Consider the following 18,886-nt stretch of genomic DNA (forward strand, 5'->3'; position numbering starts at 1 on the left):
TTCCTTTTAAGATTAATAACATACTTTAACTGAATATACCCAAAATACCATCATTCTAACATATAATCAATATAAAAGTTACCAAAGATATACTTCATGTTCCTTTTTCATACGGCCTTCAAAATCAGAGTATTTCTTTTTCAAAAAGGTGACTTTCTTCCAGCCATGCCTTTGTAATGCATTTCTGAAGTTCCCAAGAGTCCCAAGCTCCAGAAGAGAGTCATTCCTCTGATTTTATAGCTATTCCTCATTCCGGTGCTTTGTACATGTGGTTTTTTAGATTAAAATGTTTTTACTTGAGTGGGTTACCCACCTGAGTCACTCACTGTACACAGCTCTGAGTGACTTGTTTCCACAACCTCAAATCCACCCTGACTAAAAGGCTTTGCACTACTCAAAACACTGCAAAGAATGTTCTATCAGTGCTGCCAAAAATGGAGCCCTTTGAAAGGGACCTTACTTGCTCAGACACGTGAACTCAGAGATGACTGTCAGCCCCACCGGAGCCAGGGGTTGTCGACAGACAGCAGGGCAAAGGCCGGCTAGGGAAACCCAAGGGAGAGCCTCTTTCTCCTCTTTTGCCTAAACCACCATGGCCCTGTCATGCTGAGTGAAGTGAGTTAGACTGAGAAGGAGACATGTTGTATGCCATGCCTTACATGCAGAATCCAGAAAGAAATAACACAAATGAACTTATTTATTAACACAAAGCAGAAACAGCCTCACAGACTTAGACAACGAACTTACGGTTGCCTGGAAGAAGAACGGGGAGAAGAGATAGGCAGGGAGTTTGGGATCGACATGTACACTCTGCTGTATTTAAAATGGATAACCAGCAAGGTCCTACTGTACAGACAGGGAACTTTGCTCCATGCTCCGTGACAGCCTGGATGAGAGGGGAGTTTGGGGGAGAATGGATACATGTATATGTATGATGGAGTCACTGTGCTGTACACCTGAAGCTATCACAACATTGCTAATCAGCTGGCTATAGCTCAATACAAAATGAAAAGCAAAAAAAAAAAAATTGTTTTAAATATATATGCAAAATAAATAAATCAGTCACCATGGCCACATCCTCCCATATGTACAGCAAGACAATCTGCAGGAAAACATGTAATGAAAGCGAGTTATCAGTGCCAAATTTCTGACCCTGAGACTCTCTTTTCTCTGAAATTTTCAAAAGAGGCTATTTGAAGAGCCAAGCTCCTACCTCTTCTATACTCCTCGCAATGCCTTGAACTTCACTGACACAGTGATTCATTGTAAGTGGACTTCTGTTCCAAGTTTTGCAACTGGAGAGAACACAATACTGAGGAGGAAAGTAGTCTACTTGAAGGAAAGAAGAAAAATCTCCAGCCTTGAAACTGAAGCAACTTCCCATGAAATAGTTTGGCTCTAGGACTTTAGGATTCAAAAGTAGACTAGTATAAGGACAACCTTAAATACACATATCCTCAAATGGCTTATGCGTGTTCATTTTCCCACAGATTAATAGTAGCATAACAGTTAGCTCTAAGAGTCAAACTTTAAAAAGTTATGTGATCAGGTGATTTTATAAAAACACACAGATCCCATGTGCTGTAGAAGATGCTGCTGTTAATTGTGACAGCCAAGTCTCATTTCTCCTTTGAAGATGTTTAAAAACTGTCCTTCCAAATAACGTGAGTTATAGCAAAAAAAGAAAAAGTGAATGTGTGTGTGTTATTCTGAAAATATAGAATCCACTAATTTAGGTGACTTTTTTTTTCAGTTCATAGTGGAATTTCAAGTATCTGCAAAATAAACCTTAGTGACTCCCAACCAGCCTCCTTTACATGTTGAAAGATGATTGTTTCATAAGACATATAAATGCAAAATATGAATAAAATTTGATCAGAAGTCAGAAAAACACTTTACATTACACATACAGACAGGTTAATACAAGAGAAAAAGAATATCAAGACCAGTAAGAATAAATAGAATGGCTATGCCTGAGTAATAATTTTTATTTTGAGCTCCTTGGGAAGACTTCTGTAACTTACATAAATTAAGATTTATATAAGTTACATAAAAGTGAGTATTATATAAGTTACATAATTCCCCTAATGAGAAAAATACTAGTTCCTCAGAGTCAACAGAGTTTTCTTGGCATTGTATTCTAAACGAAACGTATCCCCTGGACCTTATATGGGCAGCAGTGAACCACATGTGTCCTATAACAAATGCAGAAACAGCTTTCTTGTGGCAAAAACTGAGATTAACTTTCTCGACAGAGTCTATGATCCGAAACAAACATCATTAGGACCCTACAAAGAGGTGGGTAAATGAAACCTTTCTTTCATCTAGGTTTGCATGTTTTTAGAAAAGCTCTTCCTTTCTGGAAGCAGAGGCAGTCCCAGCTTTACCTGGGTGGAGAGGAAGAGATTAATGTTTACCAAAAAGATCTAGTCTAGAGCCACCTCCTCAATCCACGTCACCTTGTTTAATCACATAACCAACCAAGAATGAAAGTACAGTGAACTCATCTCATCAAAGAGGGAACTGAGACTCAGAAGCTAAACTGGTCAAGATCACGTAAGTAGGATGCCCAAGAGGCAGGATTTGGACTCAAGGGTGTCTGAACCCAATTCCCCTCTCACTGGCCCGCCTGCCTCCCTGTCAGTGCCCGTGTTAGGTCCAGAGCTGGACAGTGTAGGATGCAGAAAAATGAGGAGCTGGCTCTGCTGTCCTCAAGATGCTTACAATCAGACTTCCCTGGTGGCCCAGCAGTTAAGAATCTGCCTGCCAATGCAGAAGACACGAGTTCAATCCCTGGTCCAGGAAGATTCCACATGCCGTGGGGCAACTAAGCCCCAGTGAGCCACAATTACCAAGTCCACACACCACAACTACTGAAGCACACATGCCCTAGAGCCTGTGCTCTGCAACAAGGGAAGCCATCACGATGAGAAGCCTGCATATCGCAACCAGAGAACAGCCCCACAACTAGTGAAAGCAGCAACAAAGACCCAGCACAGCTACAAAAAATTTTGTTTACTTTTTTTAAAAATAAAAAAAGACAACAATCATCTAGTTGGATTAGGCAATCCATAACATGGTGTACTCTATGTATTAATAATAAACTAAGTAGCTTGGGGTTCATAATAGCTACAAACCTGGTGGAAAACTGTAGATTTTGAACAAAGTATGAGATATGATAGTTCAACACATTTGATGAAAAATCTTAACTATGTCAGGTATCAATTCAATGGGTCTCCCCTTCAAATCACTGATAGAGTTGCTTAAAATGTTTAAAATGATGGTTATGCTCTAAAATACAACATTCCCAGTAAAATACAACATTATCAAAATATTACTAGAAATTGATCAAATTAAAAAAAAAGCTACACATTATGGTTCTATATATTCTATATAAAGGAGTATGATTGAGCAGATAATAATGAAATACATATGTAAGCAGCACCTTCACAACCCCCACTCTCATAGAAAAAGTGTCACGCGAATTGGTATCCAGTCATATATCACACTGATCTCAACCATTGAGCTTAAATGTCTGGCCTGCTGTGAAGGATACCTTAGCAGAGTTTTAAAGTTCATGTCCAAACTCTCTGACTTCCTCTGGTTATCTCTAAGTTGGCTGAGAATTTCATGACCACCAAGCTGGGACCAGAGTCAAAAAAGCCAAGAAAGGCCAGGTGAAACCCAGGCCAACTTTTGCTGGTGAGTGCAAGGAAAAATAATTATAAATCTTATTCTTCCCCCTCCTTTCCCTGGGCTCCGTCTCCAAAACCACCTCTTAAAAAAGGAATGTTCTGAGGCAAGAGAATGCAACTGTTACTCTCGAATTTGTAGAACCTTTAGAGTTTTGGGCAGTGTGGCACGCAGGATCTTAGCTTCCCAACCAGGGATCAAACCCGTGTCCCCTGCAGTGGAAGTGCAGATTCTTAACCACTGGACTGCCAGGGAAACCCCTATAAATTCTCTTAAATTGTAAATAATTGACGATGATCTTATTAGACTGGGACCATCGTGATGGGGGCTTCCCAGGTGGCCCTAATGGTAAAGAACCCACCTGCCAATGCAGGAGACGTTAGAGACGTGGGTTCAATCTCAGGGTAGGGAAGATCCCCTGGGGGAGGGCATGGCAACCCACTCCAGTATTCTTGCCTGGAGAATCCCATGGACAGAGGAGCCTGGCGGGCTACAGTCCATGGGGTCGCAAAGAGTCAGACATGACTGAAGTGACTTGGCACGTACGCACCACTGTGACGGGTGAGCTGTTTGTGCATTTCTCAAGGGCTTCGGGTCCAGGAAGACAGCGAAGGAGGATGGAATTCACCCTGCCCTCCACCTGCCCCGCCACCCACAACTGCTCAGGTCTTTTTCGACCCCATCAACAGAGCATTTTCACAAGTTCGCCTGCCTGGCCACAGGCGGTGTGCCTTGAGACGGCATCCGCCCATTGAACAAGTCTCAGAGTCACTCAACAGGCTGTCAGTAGCTCTGATGAAAACCACACGCACTGAGTTCCAAGTACCTTCATTTTTCCAAAAGGGGGAGAAAGCACCAAGTCCCTGTTTAATAGGATCCCAGTCTCATCAGAACACGGCAGCCGTTTTTCCCCGGGTGGCAGCAGGAACACACGCTCACCCCGTGTTTGGCACAGAAACCAAATACTCCCGGCTCTCTGTGCATCGGGCCTAATTCTTCTCACTGCCTCAATTATTTCCAGGTTGTTAAGTGGGGCATTTCGAGTGGCTTGTTAGGCGCCTGAGCCCCAGGGGGGTCACTCAGTGCTGTGGGGAAGCAAGCCACTAAATATGCCTCTGGAATATTTTAGTCACTTCAAGAAAGGTTACGGTTCCAGGGAGTGTCCTGCAACAGCTTTCAAATCTGGCCCATGCTGGGCTCTCATCTGGCAGGTGTCCCCAAGTGATTAGCAGTGACTAATTATGGTCCCCAGTCCTCCTCCAGAGAAAAAACAGAACCAATGTATTGAGTACAATGATAGGCACTGCCTTTTTACAATTTAAACATTCTTGAAAACAACAAGCAAATCTGTCAAAGTCACCAAGGATGACACAAGAGAAACGGTGAGACTCCTAAGGATTCCTTGAATATCTGGTATCGAATATAACAGTTTTCTACTTTAATATTTAAGATTAATGCTTGGTTATCCCTTTCCCACCCTTAGGTCACAACAGTTCACTTAATTTCTTTCAAGCTATATTCAGCAACACAAACTATAGTAAATTATCCTGTTGTTCATCCTTTGCTACATATCCTTAGCAGGAGCGTTTTTTTGTTTTTTTCAATCAGCTTTAAACTATCCCTATAACAAGTTTCCCAAGGTCTTCTAAAGCACTGGATTTCTTTTTCCCTTGCTGCCTTTTCTCTTATTTCTCCCTTTTCTTTTCTAGGAGTCATTATGGAAATAAACATGTTTAAGATTTTTTTACTTTCTTGGCTTACTAAATAGGTCATGCTGCATGCATGCTAAGTCATTTCAGTCATGTCCAACTCTTTGTGACCTAGGGACTGTAGCCTGCCAGGCTCCTCTGTCCATGGGATTCTCCAGGCAATACTGGAGAATTCTCCAAGAAGCCCTCCTCCGGGGGATATTCCCCATTCAGGGATCAAACTCATGTCTCCTGTGTCTCCTGCATTGGCAGGTGGGTTCTTTACGGCTAGTGCCACCTAGGAAGCCCACTAAATAGGTCAGTTGCCTCTAAAAACTTAAAATACCATAAACTGACATAACAGGTTTATTCATATGTGTCATATCTTGACTGTAAGAGTGATATGGACTCAATGCACTGACATTTAATTTGCATCTTGCTATGAAATCACTTGAGATCTCTTTGTCTTACATGTTTTGACTTAAACGTTCTGCTGATGAATGGCCAACTTTATTTCTAGAACTGATGTTTCCCAATGCATGGTGGATAATGAACTAGACTTAAATGTTCAGAGGCCTCACTCAACTCTTGGCTGTTTCTCTAATTAATGAGCCCATCCTGGCTAATTCATCCCTCTGTACCTTCATTTAGTCACCAATGAAGTGGAGATCCAACTCAATACTGACTGAGCACCTATGATGCCTGAGATCTAGCAAGGTGATGGAAATGCAACGAGGAAGAATACAAATTTTGACTGCCTTCTAGAACTTCACAGTATAGAGAGGAAAAATCCAAATGAAGAGAAGCAAAATATGTGGGAGCAGCATAAATACAGAACAGAAGCTCCTCTGAGTTAAGAAAACCATGAGCGTGGAACAATGTCTATCTCCCTGATGGACCAGGAGTCTTTTCTCTGGACCGAGAACAGATCATGAGTCAGGGACCAGGCAAAAGGATGAGGGCAGGATGAGTAGTGACCACAGGTCAAAGTCAGAGCTTTCAACTGCAGACACTCAAAGAAGGAGATTCAGAGACTGTCGGAGTTTGACTCAGTAAGGTCACCCATGCAGCATCCATGCCAAGGGTTGTCATGGAAATTAAAGGGCTTACTGTCTAAAAACACTCTGAAGAGTATCCAGCACCTTGCTCCAAGCTGTGTAAGGTTTGCTGCTGCCTTTACTATTATCATTATCACTATTATTAAACTAAACAAGGCCTTCCCAGGCGGCACTTGTGATAAAGAACCTGCCCGCAGGAGACATAAGAGACATAACTTCAATCCCTGGGTGGGGAAGATCCCCTGAAGGAAGGCATGGCAACGTACTCCAGTATTCTTGCCTGGAGAACCCAATGGACAGAGGAGCCTGGCGGGCTATAGTCCATAAAGTCACAAAGAGTCAGACACGACTGAAGCGACTTAGCGCACAGGCGTGCAAACTGAATAAGCCCATTCTGTCTTCAGTATGCCCTTTATCTCTAATCAACACAAGCATCTCATTATGGGGAAAAATATTTAATTGTCTTTGTTTATGACAGTCCAGATTTCAGTGATACATTCATTCTTCTTGGTGAACATGGGCTGTGGGTGCATTTTTATATACTTTACAGGTCCACAACTCACTCTCTGAAATTCTTAGGACCCGCTATGTTTGAAATTCAGAATTAAGGGATTTAGAACACAATGTGGCATGCATGCCTTATATTACGTAATGATCCATCAAGTGTGGGGCAGTCCCTGTTGGTTAAAGACAGGAATATTTTTGCAAAGAGATGGATGAATATTCATACTAGAAGAAGCTTCTCATCAATCCTGGTTAGATTCTGAATGATTTAGGTCAAGTGAGATTTCGTCTTAAAATGGGTTATGAAGTCTCAATTTCCAGAGCTTTTCAAATTTGGGTACAGCAGATAAAGAGATCGTGAGCCTGTAGCTGTAAAGTACAATGGGAACACTTACATCTCCTTACAGACTAAAGGCAAATCTTATGCGGGGAATCAAATAAAAATTGCAAATGAACAGATTCACCTTCCAAAGTCCTTGAGGGTAACCTCACAGCACTGCCAGGGTTGACTAGGTCACTGCATCCTCAGTTGAGCTCTAGAAGGAGCTGGTGTATTCTATTAGTGGTGATGTTGAATGAAAGATATACATCTTTGAACCTAGAATCACTCCAGCCACCCTCAAGGCACCGAGATGCTCCATTTACGAGAAGCAAGAAGCCTAACAGCTATAGCACCAGGCCTCTGATCTTATGCCCTTTATGGTAGGATATCGTCTTTAAGTGGTTGGCAGAAATGCCCGTTTATTTAAGAAGCAAAACAAAACGAAAACAAGAAAATCTTGTGTGCGTGTGCATACAGTGAGTACAGTTGAAAATACGTATGAAATGCTCTTTTGACTTTAGCATCACTAGATTGGTTATGCTTGTTTTCTTATTTGAATTGTCTTCTTTGGTAGACTTGAAGTTCAATGGGTCTATGCAGTCTTGTGCACCACTGCGTCCCCAAAGCCAAGCATCGTACCTGTTTTCAAGAAATATTTGTGTATGAAGAAGCAGTGTCACATAATGTTTAACAGCACAGACTCTGTAGGTTTGAATTCTTGCTCTGCCACTCCAGCTGTGAAATCACGGGCAACCTCTCTGGGCTTCAGGGCCCTCATCTGAAAAATGAGGATAATCATATTCGCAGTATCAACCTAGGTGGACTCAGCTATATGCTAACAACAAACCCCCAAATCTCAGTGGCTTCAAGCAACAGAGGTTTTTCTTGTTGATGCTGTCACTCTGTATGTCTATCACAGGGCACCCACGACCCTGCCCTGGGTCATCCTTGTCCTCAGTCCACAAACCAGACTGCCTGAAAAGGCACGCCTGGCACAATGCCAACTACCTGAGCGGAGTGAAAAGAACATTCTTCAAACACTGGTGATTAAAGGCCTCACGCGGAAGTGGCACAGATCAGTTCTGCCTATGCACTGGGTAGAACTAGCTAGAGTGGTACACGGAACACAACCCCACCACGTGCCTAGGAGGTGGAAAGGCAGAAAGACACCACCCTCGTAGGGTGGTCATGGTGATTAACAGGCTTAATGCCTAGAAAGCTAGGGGCTCGGTATTCTTCTGAGCCCCTTGCTTCATGCTATGTAAGGTTTCCTACTATTATTATTGTTGTTACTGAACTAAATGAATTCAAAATTTTTGGAGGCCAATAACAACTCACCTTTCAGGCTTCTCCTTAATAAACTGAATCTGGCTAAGAATTTTATGGTGGTTGGTGCACTGTTCCCCTTTAGCTACCAACGAGTGCCAATGTCCCATGAAGCAGAGCCTTATCTATCTTGAGCACAGACACAGAGCAGCCTGCAGGGTGCCCCTCCAGCCTCATCTGCCTTAAGATGACTAGTGCAGCCCAGTTGGATCCAGAAAGGCAAGCCAGGGGAAAATGCCAAAGGTTAACGACCCCTGATAACTTAGGTATTGCCTGCTGTGACGATCCCAGTTCTAAATGTGTTTGATACAAAAATATTTATGCTGCAAGCTGTAGCATGCAAACAGCAATCTGCATTTATTGGTTTCAGATGCCAATTTCCTCCAGCTCTGGTTCTCCTTTGTGTTATATAAACAAATCCCAACCATCTGGACCACAACGAAACACACTGAGGTATGATACTGCTCGCTTCTCGCAGAAGCAGCAAATCAAAATACAATCTCACAGAATTCTGCCTAACAGAAAATTGGAGTCAACATCATGGCCTCATGAAGTTGTTTGAAAAGAAAAATGTTCTGTAGATGTCAGAACTTAGGATTTAAATAGGTTGGCAGAAATGAGCATATCAGAATATGTATCACGCTGATAAACAGAAACAACATAACCAGAAGATCATCTCCTACGGTGTTACCTATATTAAGAGCGGGCCAAGTCAGTACTTTCCAAACTATCCCCAAAAGGAAAAAGGCTTAGGAAAAGTGTCTCTGACAAATGGGAAAATAGAAATTACTGCCAAGACTTAATCGTAATAGTCAGAAAGCAAGAGCCTTAATTCCCACCAAGCTAAGGAAATTAAAATGTATGCTTTATAATAATTGCAGCAAACAAGCTAAACTTGTTTTCTTGATATGAATCAAGAAACAATGAATCAAAAGTAGATATGCTGGGACTTCCCTGGTGGTCCAGTGGTTAAGATTTCGCCTTTCAGTGCAGAGGATGTAGGTTCAATCCCTGGTCGGGGAGCTAAGACCCCCACATGCCTCTTGGCCAGAAACCAAAACACAAAACAGAAGCGATATTGTAGCAAATTCAAAAAAGACTTCTAAAAAATGGTCCACATTAAAAAAAATGTCCTTTTAAAAAAGTAGGCTTGCCAAAAAAGAAAGAACTTCACCAAAACAAGTTAACACCTACCCACTTGGATCTCTTGAAATGAAAACCAAGCATCATTTCTGATGTCTTAGCTCTCTGATAATTGCAGGCTCCTGAAGGCATTTTCCCAAAGCCAAATAATTCAGATAATCCCCATGGCCAGCCTTTCCCACAGGCAGATACAAGTGCTAGAAAGCTTTCTTGATTTTTTTCCCTCTACCTAAAATTATCTCCACTAATAGAGCCCCCAGTGTCCACCCTTTGGAAAAGATTACCATCATTAGAATTCCTGGCTCAGATTCATGAACTTTGAACATGGTGGGAAGGATATTCTGAAAGAATGATGTACAGGACAAGAGAGTTTTATCAAGATAGTGGGTGAAAAAGTGGAGGTAAAGAGAAGAACAGAAAAGTCTAGAATGAGAAGGAAAACATGTGGCAGTTCAATTGGGAGGCGTGAGGCTCCTCAAACATTTTATTTTCCTGCAGTCGCAGTGATCATGCCTCTATTATCCATTTATTTGGTATCTGATTATCTTCCTTTGTCACCCTAAACTCTGATCATATAATTACATAAAAACTGAATCTGGATCAGATTATTTGACGTCCCAGAGACTCTCCATGAATAGGGGCTATAAAAATTGCACCAAAGTGGAAGACTTCCTGTCTCATTTAATAAGTTTAATTAAGTAGACATTGACCAATTAGAAAATTCATCTCCTTAGCTATATTGAGCTAGGTCATTTGAAACTTATTCCATGGAACTATATCATATTGATTTCACCTCAATATTTTAGCAAGGTCATTTTAAAGCCCAATCCTATTTGTTAAACTGTGGTGTACCAACTTCATATACAAATTAAATGAGAATATTTAGTAATCCATTATTCAATCACAGATCAGAATATCAAAATAGATGTGGGCAGATTCCCGTGAACTCTCCCCACGTCTCCGTCTTTCTATGTAACCAATTCTGGTTCGGCTGATTGGCCATTCTTGAACACTTGAATGAGATTGGCTCTTTCCTAAATCTTTTTGTTTCAACCGATCGAGAAGTATTTTATCAGGAAAGAGTCAAAACCCTCATTAAACCTCTAAGGAAGATCCTTCTGATTGTTGATACTTAAATAGACGATGGAACAAGAAAATACAGACCTTTGTTTCATAGTTAATGTCAGGTAGATTTCAGGGGGCGAGGACCTGCTCTGAATAAACTATGATCTGTGTTATAACCTGGTTATAAGCCAAGAGCAAAATTTGTAGTTTCTTTCAAAGAGGATATATGCCATTTTCTTACTTCAAATAGTCTGGTGATCATAGCTCTGGATGTTCTAACCACATATAATTCCTTGGACTTCAGGGTGTTTTTAGCTCATCATTTCAACTACTCAACTATAAAATAATATCATTATAAAACTATCTTTATATGGCTTGAAATAATTCCTAATTCTCTGAGCTATCAGGATTGCTTACAAAACCAATAAAATCCAGAACAAAAACTTCCAGTAACCGTGTTCAGGCAACAGAGATTGGACTTCAGCATTTGGCAAAAACAGCTCAAGTTTATGAAACAGCAATCATAAATCCTACCCTTAATCTCACGCAGAACCATACTTTAGTTCAGAAAAAAAAGACCCTTTCCTCCCCCTCAAAATATGGGCCATGATTTACAACATAGCCTAAAAGTGGATATTTACAACTAGAAATCCACATTCACAAGGTAAGGTTTGATCCATTCAGACTCTCTTAAAAAGTCAGAGAAAACTGAAGTGAACTTTACAAAGACTTCTGAAAGGAATATTTACCCTGACTCCCAAGAATACCTCCACTGAATCAAGTTTGCTCTTAAAACAGAAGCCTCATTTTCTAGAAAATGCTTGTTCATAGACAACCTCATTCCCTAATTATTTCAAATCAAGGGGTTAAACATTTTCAAGAAAATTCTTACAACACACCCAAAACAATTCTACCTACTGTGGTATCAGCAAGCAAAGCAAGACTCAGATGGCCAACCAATTTACCTTTCTAATAAATTCTGCAAGACCTGGGGCCCAATTTTAGAAGCCATGTTTAGGTCAGTCATCAAACTGCAGGAAGAGTTGGGGTGAAAGAGGGCTTGTGCTGTTTGGGGAAAGGCAAATTAAGTTTGGGGAAGAATAATATGGGAAAATAAAACTTTTTTTTACAACATCTGCTTCCTAAACCAAGGGTGTATCTCCTGCAATCACTATTTCTAAAGCCATTTTTCTTTTGCTATTGGACAGACCTCTGAGTTGCAGGCAATGAGATCTGATTCAATGGAATCTCTCATATAATCTTGTCATGCATACCTTCCATGTCAACTGATAATGGAACAGGCTTTTCTGCTCTTGCTATGCATGCCGAGAGGCGCCCCAAGTAAACATTTTCAAAAACTTCCAAACCTCAACCACAAAGAAGCAACAGAAGTGCTGAGGGCTGATGTTGCATCTCCTTCAATTTCATGAGCAGAAGGTCTTCTTACCTTGCTTTCTTCCCCTTCAAACACTGACTGGTGGACGTTGCATGCAAAGAGTGAGTTGGGGAGGTCGGTGAAGTCCGTGATGGCTTGAAAGGCCTCCTCCGTGAAACACTGAGTCACGGCCCAGTCTCTGTCTATGCAGCAGAGCAAGAAGAGTCCTCCATCTTCCGGGATGTGGCCCTGCTGCCCCAGGCTCCTCATCCCAATGAAGTAAGAATCTCCCCTCATTCCTGAGGATACAGAAACAGACGTGAGTTAGAGTAGGATTTGATCCCTTATAGCTGGAGTATGGGGGCAAATTCCCCTTGATCTCTAAGTTACAACTTTCCAGACAAATGTGTTTGTGGGCGAGAATCCAGTCCCTGCTATGGGAAAAAGCCCCACTTGAGCAGGGTTGGAATTTGAGGCTAGAGATACTAGCCCAGATGTCCAGTGTTTACTGGACTGGGGACCTAGGAAAATTACCTAAGTTCCCATTTAAAAAATGCAAATCATAAAGTGCTTTGATAAGTTACATGATGAATACAATACCACAACCATAACTACTAATGCTTATCATTTCTTGAATTCCAGGAATCATTCTAAATGATTTACATGCCTTAACTGACCTACTGACTCGCCACCACAGTCTGTGAGGTTGGTACCCATATATCCCCATTTTACAGAGTGGAAAACTGAGGAACAATTAAGTAACTTTGACAGGGTCCATGAGGAAATGGCATGACTAGGCTTCAAACTCAGGGAGTTTGGCACTAGAATTCACTCTCCAATACCACAGAAATGAAGCAGATCAAAATTAGTACAAGTCTACATTTAAAGAAGTACAATCTATTTCATGACCACCTGAATCCCGATCAGGATAACTCTAATTTATTCACAATGAGGAGACACACACACACTCACAGATACCCTCTTCTGCCTAGGATAATCATGTTAAGAAATCTGTGAACACCAGATCTTAAAAAATCAGTACTGGGCTTCCCTGGAGGTCCAGTGATTGAGAATCCACCTGCCAATACAGGGGACTTGGGTTTGATCCCTGGTCCAGGAAGATTCCACATGCCAAGGGGCAACTAAACCCACGCGCTGTAACTACTGAGCCCATGCACTCTAGTGCCTGAGCTCCGCAACAAGAGAAGCCACCACAGTGAGAGAGCAGGCCCTTCTCACCACAACTAAGAAAGCCCTTGCACAGCAATGAAGACCCAGTAAAGCTAAAGTAAAATAAACACACAAATTAAAAAAAAATCAGTACTATCCTAACTGATCCATGGTATACAGATTGTTCTCCCTCAGCAACCCAAATATGAAGCTCTCCAGTTTTAATCTCATCTACGTGTGCTCCATCATCATTCTATTATCTCGTCACCCCTTACACTCAAAATTTTACCCAACTGCAGCCAGTTGGGAGAGTTTTCCCAATTTGTGATACATAATCCAATAGGTTTTATCAGCCTTCCTGCATACTTCAACAACAGTTATCTACACTTTTATTTTGGATCTATTTTCATGCCTATCATATTATTCTGTTCACACATCACTAATTAAAGGTGAAATAACTTGCCCATGGGTACCAGGTATGACTGCCTGGCAGTTACGATGTGGCTGCAGGATCATCCTCCATTTTCCCCAGTCTCAGCAATGCAGAACCTCAGGGTGAAATACAGGAAGGCAGTACTGCAAAATGTCACTCCATCCTCACCCAGTTTAGTTAAGACACAAATTCTAGATCCCCAGACAAATATGGGTTTCTGTATTTCGTGGCGCAGTTGTAAAGAATCTGCCTGTCAGTGCAGGAGACTCAGGTTCAATCCCTGAGTTAGGAAGACACCCTGGAGGAGGAAAAAGCAACTCACTCCACTATTCTTGCCTGGGAAATTCAATGGACAGGGGAGCCTGGTGGGCTACAGCCCATGGGATCGCAGAGTCAGACATAACTGAGCACGCACTTATATCTTTTTTGAACTTGTAGTATTGTGATGAGGTTGTTTTCTGTTTTCATTTTTCCTAGAAAAAAAGTCCAAATGGCATCCTGATAAACAGTGCTTGATGGCAATATAAAAGATGCACTACAGATAAAATCTTAGAGTTGGTTAAGAACAGGAGCCAAAAATTAAAGAATTTGAAATAATAATTCAAAAATCAGATCACTACAATTGTGGAAAATAAAACTGTCATTCTGTATAAAATGTAATAGAACTATTCCTGTATTCTAAATTTCTCAAAACCCCAGTTAATGCAACATTTTCTGTATTTAAATCAAATACTTATTTTCAATAAAAATATGGTACATGGTTTAAGCTTTTTATTTTATTCCATAATGAATCCAAAATACATGAATATTTTTAATTAGAAGAAAAAATCGATAAAATACTTCAAAGTGTTTATTTCCCTTCATATTCACTTATACTGTTGCTTCATATATTTTCTGAATATCTGTAATATATTACAGTGTAATATGCATATTAACTTTCATTTATTATTAGAGTACTAACAAGACTGAGCAACTGAACAACAATTATTTTAACAGTAAAAATAATTACTAAGAACATTCAGACAGTTCAAGCTTACCCTTGAACAAGGGCGGGGGAGGGGGCGCGGCACCAACTAACCACACAGTAGAAAATTCAAGCATAACTTTATAGTCAGTCCTCCTTGTACAGAATTTCACATCTGTAGATTCAACCACCCCAGATCCTATAGTATGTATTTAATAAAAAAAAATAAGTGGACAGATAAGTGGACCTGTACAGTTCAAACCCGTGTTGTCCAAGGGTCCACTGTATTCACATCAATGGATCAAAAGAAAACCTTCCGATAATAAAGTTATAATCATCCAGTATCACGAAATATAGATATTGTCCATCCTGATCCCATTTTTCAGTCTGTCCTTCTTAGTTAACATTTTTAAAATTAATCACAACGGATCCCATAATGTTCTCAAAAGGGTCTGAGAATGTTTCAATTATTCTTTTTTTCAAAGAAAATTAAAATCCATTGCTGAACAAATTAATTAAATAGGCTAAATATTAAGCCTCACTCAGGACTCATTTTAATCTACTCAAATAGCCTTAACTTCTGTTCTAAGCTGTAACAATACGATTACCTTCATGAGACTTTATTTTAAGCTCATTACTTTCAGTAAAGATTTAAAAGGTGAATGCATTTTTGGCAAACAACCTATCCTACTTACAAGGGGAAATATTTTTAAAGTCAGAGCTCTGAACAAAGAAACTCTGGTTTCTCTTTCCAGTTCCATTACCTACCCACCTTATAATTTGGAGAAGTCAATTGATCATTCTATGACTCCATTTATCCTTATAAAACAGGAACAAAAACCTCTCTCTGCCTTCCTCAGCCAAGTAGGAAGAGGCTGAGGAATGAAATAGGAATGAACACAAGCGATCAAGTCATTATTTAAGTCACTCATAAAAGGATATGTATAATACTAGGAAATACTATAAAAGCACATCATTGTGATCACTGCAAAGGAAAACTATTATGCTTTGGTATTGCTACTAACCTTTAGCAAACTCGCATAAACAGAAAGAAAGGGGGATGCTGGTGATTAAAAAGAACTCCAGCCACAATTGCCTACACAGCTTAAGAAGATTTACTTATGTTGTCATTATTTCTAATCTGAGATTGGTCATCCAAAAGAGAACAGCTGCTTTCAGCTCAAAAGGCATCTCTTCCAGGAGGGCTCCCTGACCTCCTCCAGCACCCAGGAATTTAGCATCCTTCCTTTGCAGTCCCTAAGTACCAGTGTAGCCCTCTCACGGCTCATTCTACACTGTGATTACTGTCTCTCCAACCAGACTGGTACTTCTTGAGAGCAGAGCCTGAACAGCCTTCATCCAAGGTATCTTCAGGCTAGTACATCTAGAAAGCCCTCAAAATGATGTTTGATTGAATTAATGAATTATGGGAAAAGGACTCACTGTCAGGAAATAATAGGTCAGCAAATGCATTACAACGACCAACTTAAAATATATACACTGGGTGGGATGGGGGGTATACTTATAGGTATACTTATGGATGGCTCATGTTGTACAGCAGAAACCAACACAACATCATTAAGCAATTGTTCTCCAATTAAAATTGTTAAAAATACACACACATACATATACACTAATAATTCATTATTCATTTCAAATGTATATACTACTAATAAAAATTGACCCATTCATTTCCAATGTAATTTTAAAAATGAGATATAATAAAAACCACTCAAAGAATTCCTCTAGCTAAGATTAAAAAACTGTGGAGTATAATTAAGATAACATGTATGTTTTTTGATTACATGTGTTCATTGAAGAAAAAACTGAAAAAATCAGAGATGTATATAAAAAGAAAATAAAAGTAAACCATAATCCTACTATCCAGAAACTCTGCTAATATTTTGATATATTTAGATCCACAGTTTTCGTTATGTATAATTTTGAAACAAAATCGAGAGCTTGCTGTTTAGTACCCCACACCGACACGGCCAGGAGCAGTCCCCTGTATCAGTACATATTCTCTGCAAACATTAATTTTAATAGCCACATAGGATCCCAGTGTGTAGATCTGTCATAATTTACTTAACCATTCTTCTGTTGTTTGACATTTAGAAAGGATGTGCTTCCATCACTACATGCCTGTGGAAAAGAAAAACCACTATTCACTTTTAAAATATAAAGTCACCCCCCGGAGAACCTCAAAACTTCTTTAGATGCAGAGAAGAGACATCTTCATGAAATACTGGAAAGAGCCTCAGGGGTCTGCTTGTGTTCTGGTCCCACTGTAAGCTGTATGCTTTGGGGGCTGTAGTTTCCATGTTAGCAAAATGGAGAAAAACCGTGGCCTTGTCCACTGTGAACAGCAAATGAGAGGAAGCAAGTGGATGTCTTTTGAAACCTCCAAAATAACATGTGGATTAAAGTTATTTATTACTATACGTAGGCTCATCAGCAGCAGAGGAACTGGCACTACAGAGGTGGCCGCCTACCACTATTAAGGGTGTATACAAGCTTCAGACTTCAGTGACGGTCCATGACGTTAAGCTCATGTCACTAAAATGAGAAACAAGTAGGGTTGTCCCTGAATACTTGCTACGAGTTTGGTTGGAGAGCCATTAGAAAGGAAAGATATTTATAAGGCAAAAGCAAGTGATTAAAAATTAAAAAAAAAAACCCTGCCCATCCCCCAAACATCATCAATAGCAAAAAGAACTGTTTATTGAAATATCACCAAGTAAGTAGCAATGAGAATATAAGTGATTGAATTTCACTCATTTTATTGGAAGAGGAAACCTGGAGAGAGACAAGTTTTCAATGATGTCATTACTTTGCTATAATGTGAAAATGATTTCATCCAAGATCCTCCCATAACATGATAGAACTTATCAGACATTGAGTCCTAAAATGAAGACAGTATGGTTCCTACTATGTAGATGATCCACTGGACACTTAAGATGTTCAGCATCAAAGCAGTAGCAACTGAATGAATATTTGTGGCATAAATAAGTGAATACAGTCTCTCTCTCCAATAAACTTAGATGGTCTAGACATTATTGGGTTTCTACCCAAGGAATTAATCTTTCCAAAACTCCCATTTTTCATTCCCCAAAATTTTTTTAAATATAGTATAATTAAATACATACGGCGAAGAGAACTCAAAGAGACATCTGATTCTGTTGGATATCATTGTCACAGTGTTATCAATATGCATGAGAGGCAGATTTCTGAATTACAGAATCCTAAAACACCCCACCTTTCTAGGAATGGGGTATAGCTCATGAGACTGGGGAGCCATGCATTTTGCCCATAGGAGTTCTGATCTAGAAAGTCTTAAACTGGATATAGAAGGAAGGGGAAATCACAAATGAGCACCTGAATGCAGCAGAGAGCCAGGGCAAGAAAAATAAAAATAAGTATCCACTGAGATGCTCACACTGGCTTCACTGTCAAGTAAAATCACCCGATTAATAGTGTGATGTCTGATCTATGAAAAAGGCTAACACCATCTTGGAAGGGGTGGTGGGGTGATAATATCGCTTTTTACAATTTTTTATTTATGTATACTTCATTTTGGCTGCTCTGGGTCTTTGTTGCTGCACGTGGGCTTTCTCTAGTTGTGGCAAGTGGGGGCTGTTCTTTGCTGTGGTGCACAGGCTTCTCATTGTGGGGGCTTCTCTTGTTGTGGAAGGTGGGCTCTCGGCATGCAGGCTCAGTAACTGTGGTCCAGGCTTAGCTGCTCCACGGCATGTAGGATTTTTCCAGACCAGGGATCAAACCCGTGTCCCCTGTACTGGCAGGCGGAAGGACTCCCAACCACTAGACCACCAGAGAAGTTCTGATACTATCATTTTGAGTTCTCTCAACATGGAGAAACCAACACTTTCAATTCTGGGTACCACTCAGGACAGAAAAACTGGAGATTTTTCCAACGGAAATTACTCCATCTTACCAAGGGGTTAAAAGTCATATCATCTAAGAAACAGGATCTTGGGGAGACACAGCACAGGAAAACACAGGCAAGAATCTTTGAGTAATATCAGTTACCTTCAAACTCTAAAAGAGGAAATATTATTTTTTTGTGCATGGACCTAAGAAAGTAGAAGTCAAACCAGAGGGAAAGAGTCCAATTTAATAAAAGGAGC

At 40.3% G+C, this 18,886-nt stretch overlaps 1 protein-coding gene across 2 annotated transcripts in view; it reads right to left on the minus strand.

The window, feature by feature from the left end:
• The window catches only part of RCAN2 (regulator of calcineurin 2), a 284,585-nt gene that overhangs the window by 225,254 nt on the left and 40,445 nt on the right, over positions 1-18,886 (minus strand). For both annotated transcript variants that reach the window (XM_086371976.1, XM_086371977.1), the window contains exon 2: positions 12,247-12,473. In XM_086371976.1, the coding sequence (XP_086228102.1) occupies positions 12,247-12,471 (225 nt within the window). In that variant the 5' untranslated portion in view covers positions 12,472-12,473. The remainder of the gene's footprint in view (positions 1-12,246; positions 12,474-18,886) is intronic.

The sequence above is a fragment of the Bos grunniens genome, chromosome 23 (assembly GCF_055505025.1).
Source record: "Bos grunniens cultivar Pamir isolate PY7600 chromosome 23, Bosgru_T2T1.0, whole genome shotgun sequence".
NCBI classification, from domain to species: domain Eukaryota; kingdom Metazoa; phylum Chordata; class Mammalia; order Artiodactyla; family Bovidae; genus Bos; species Bos grunniens.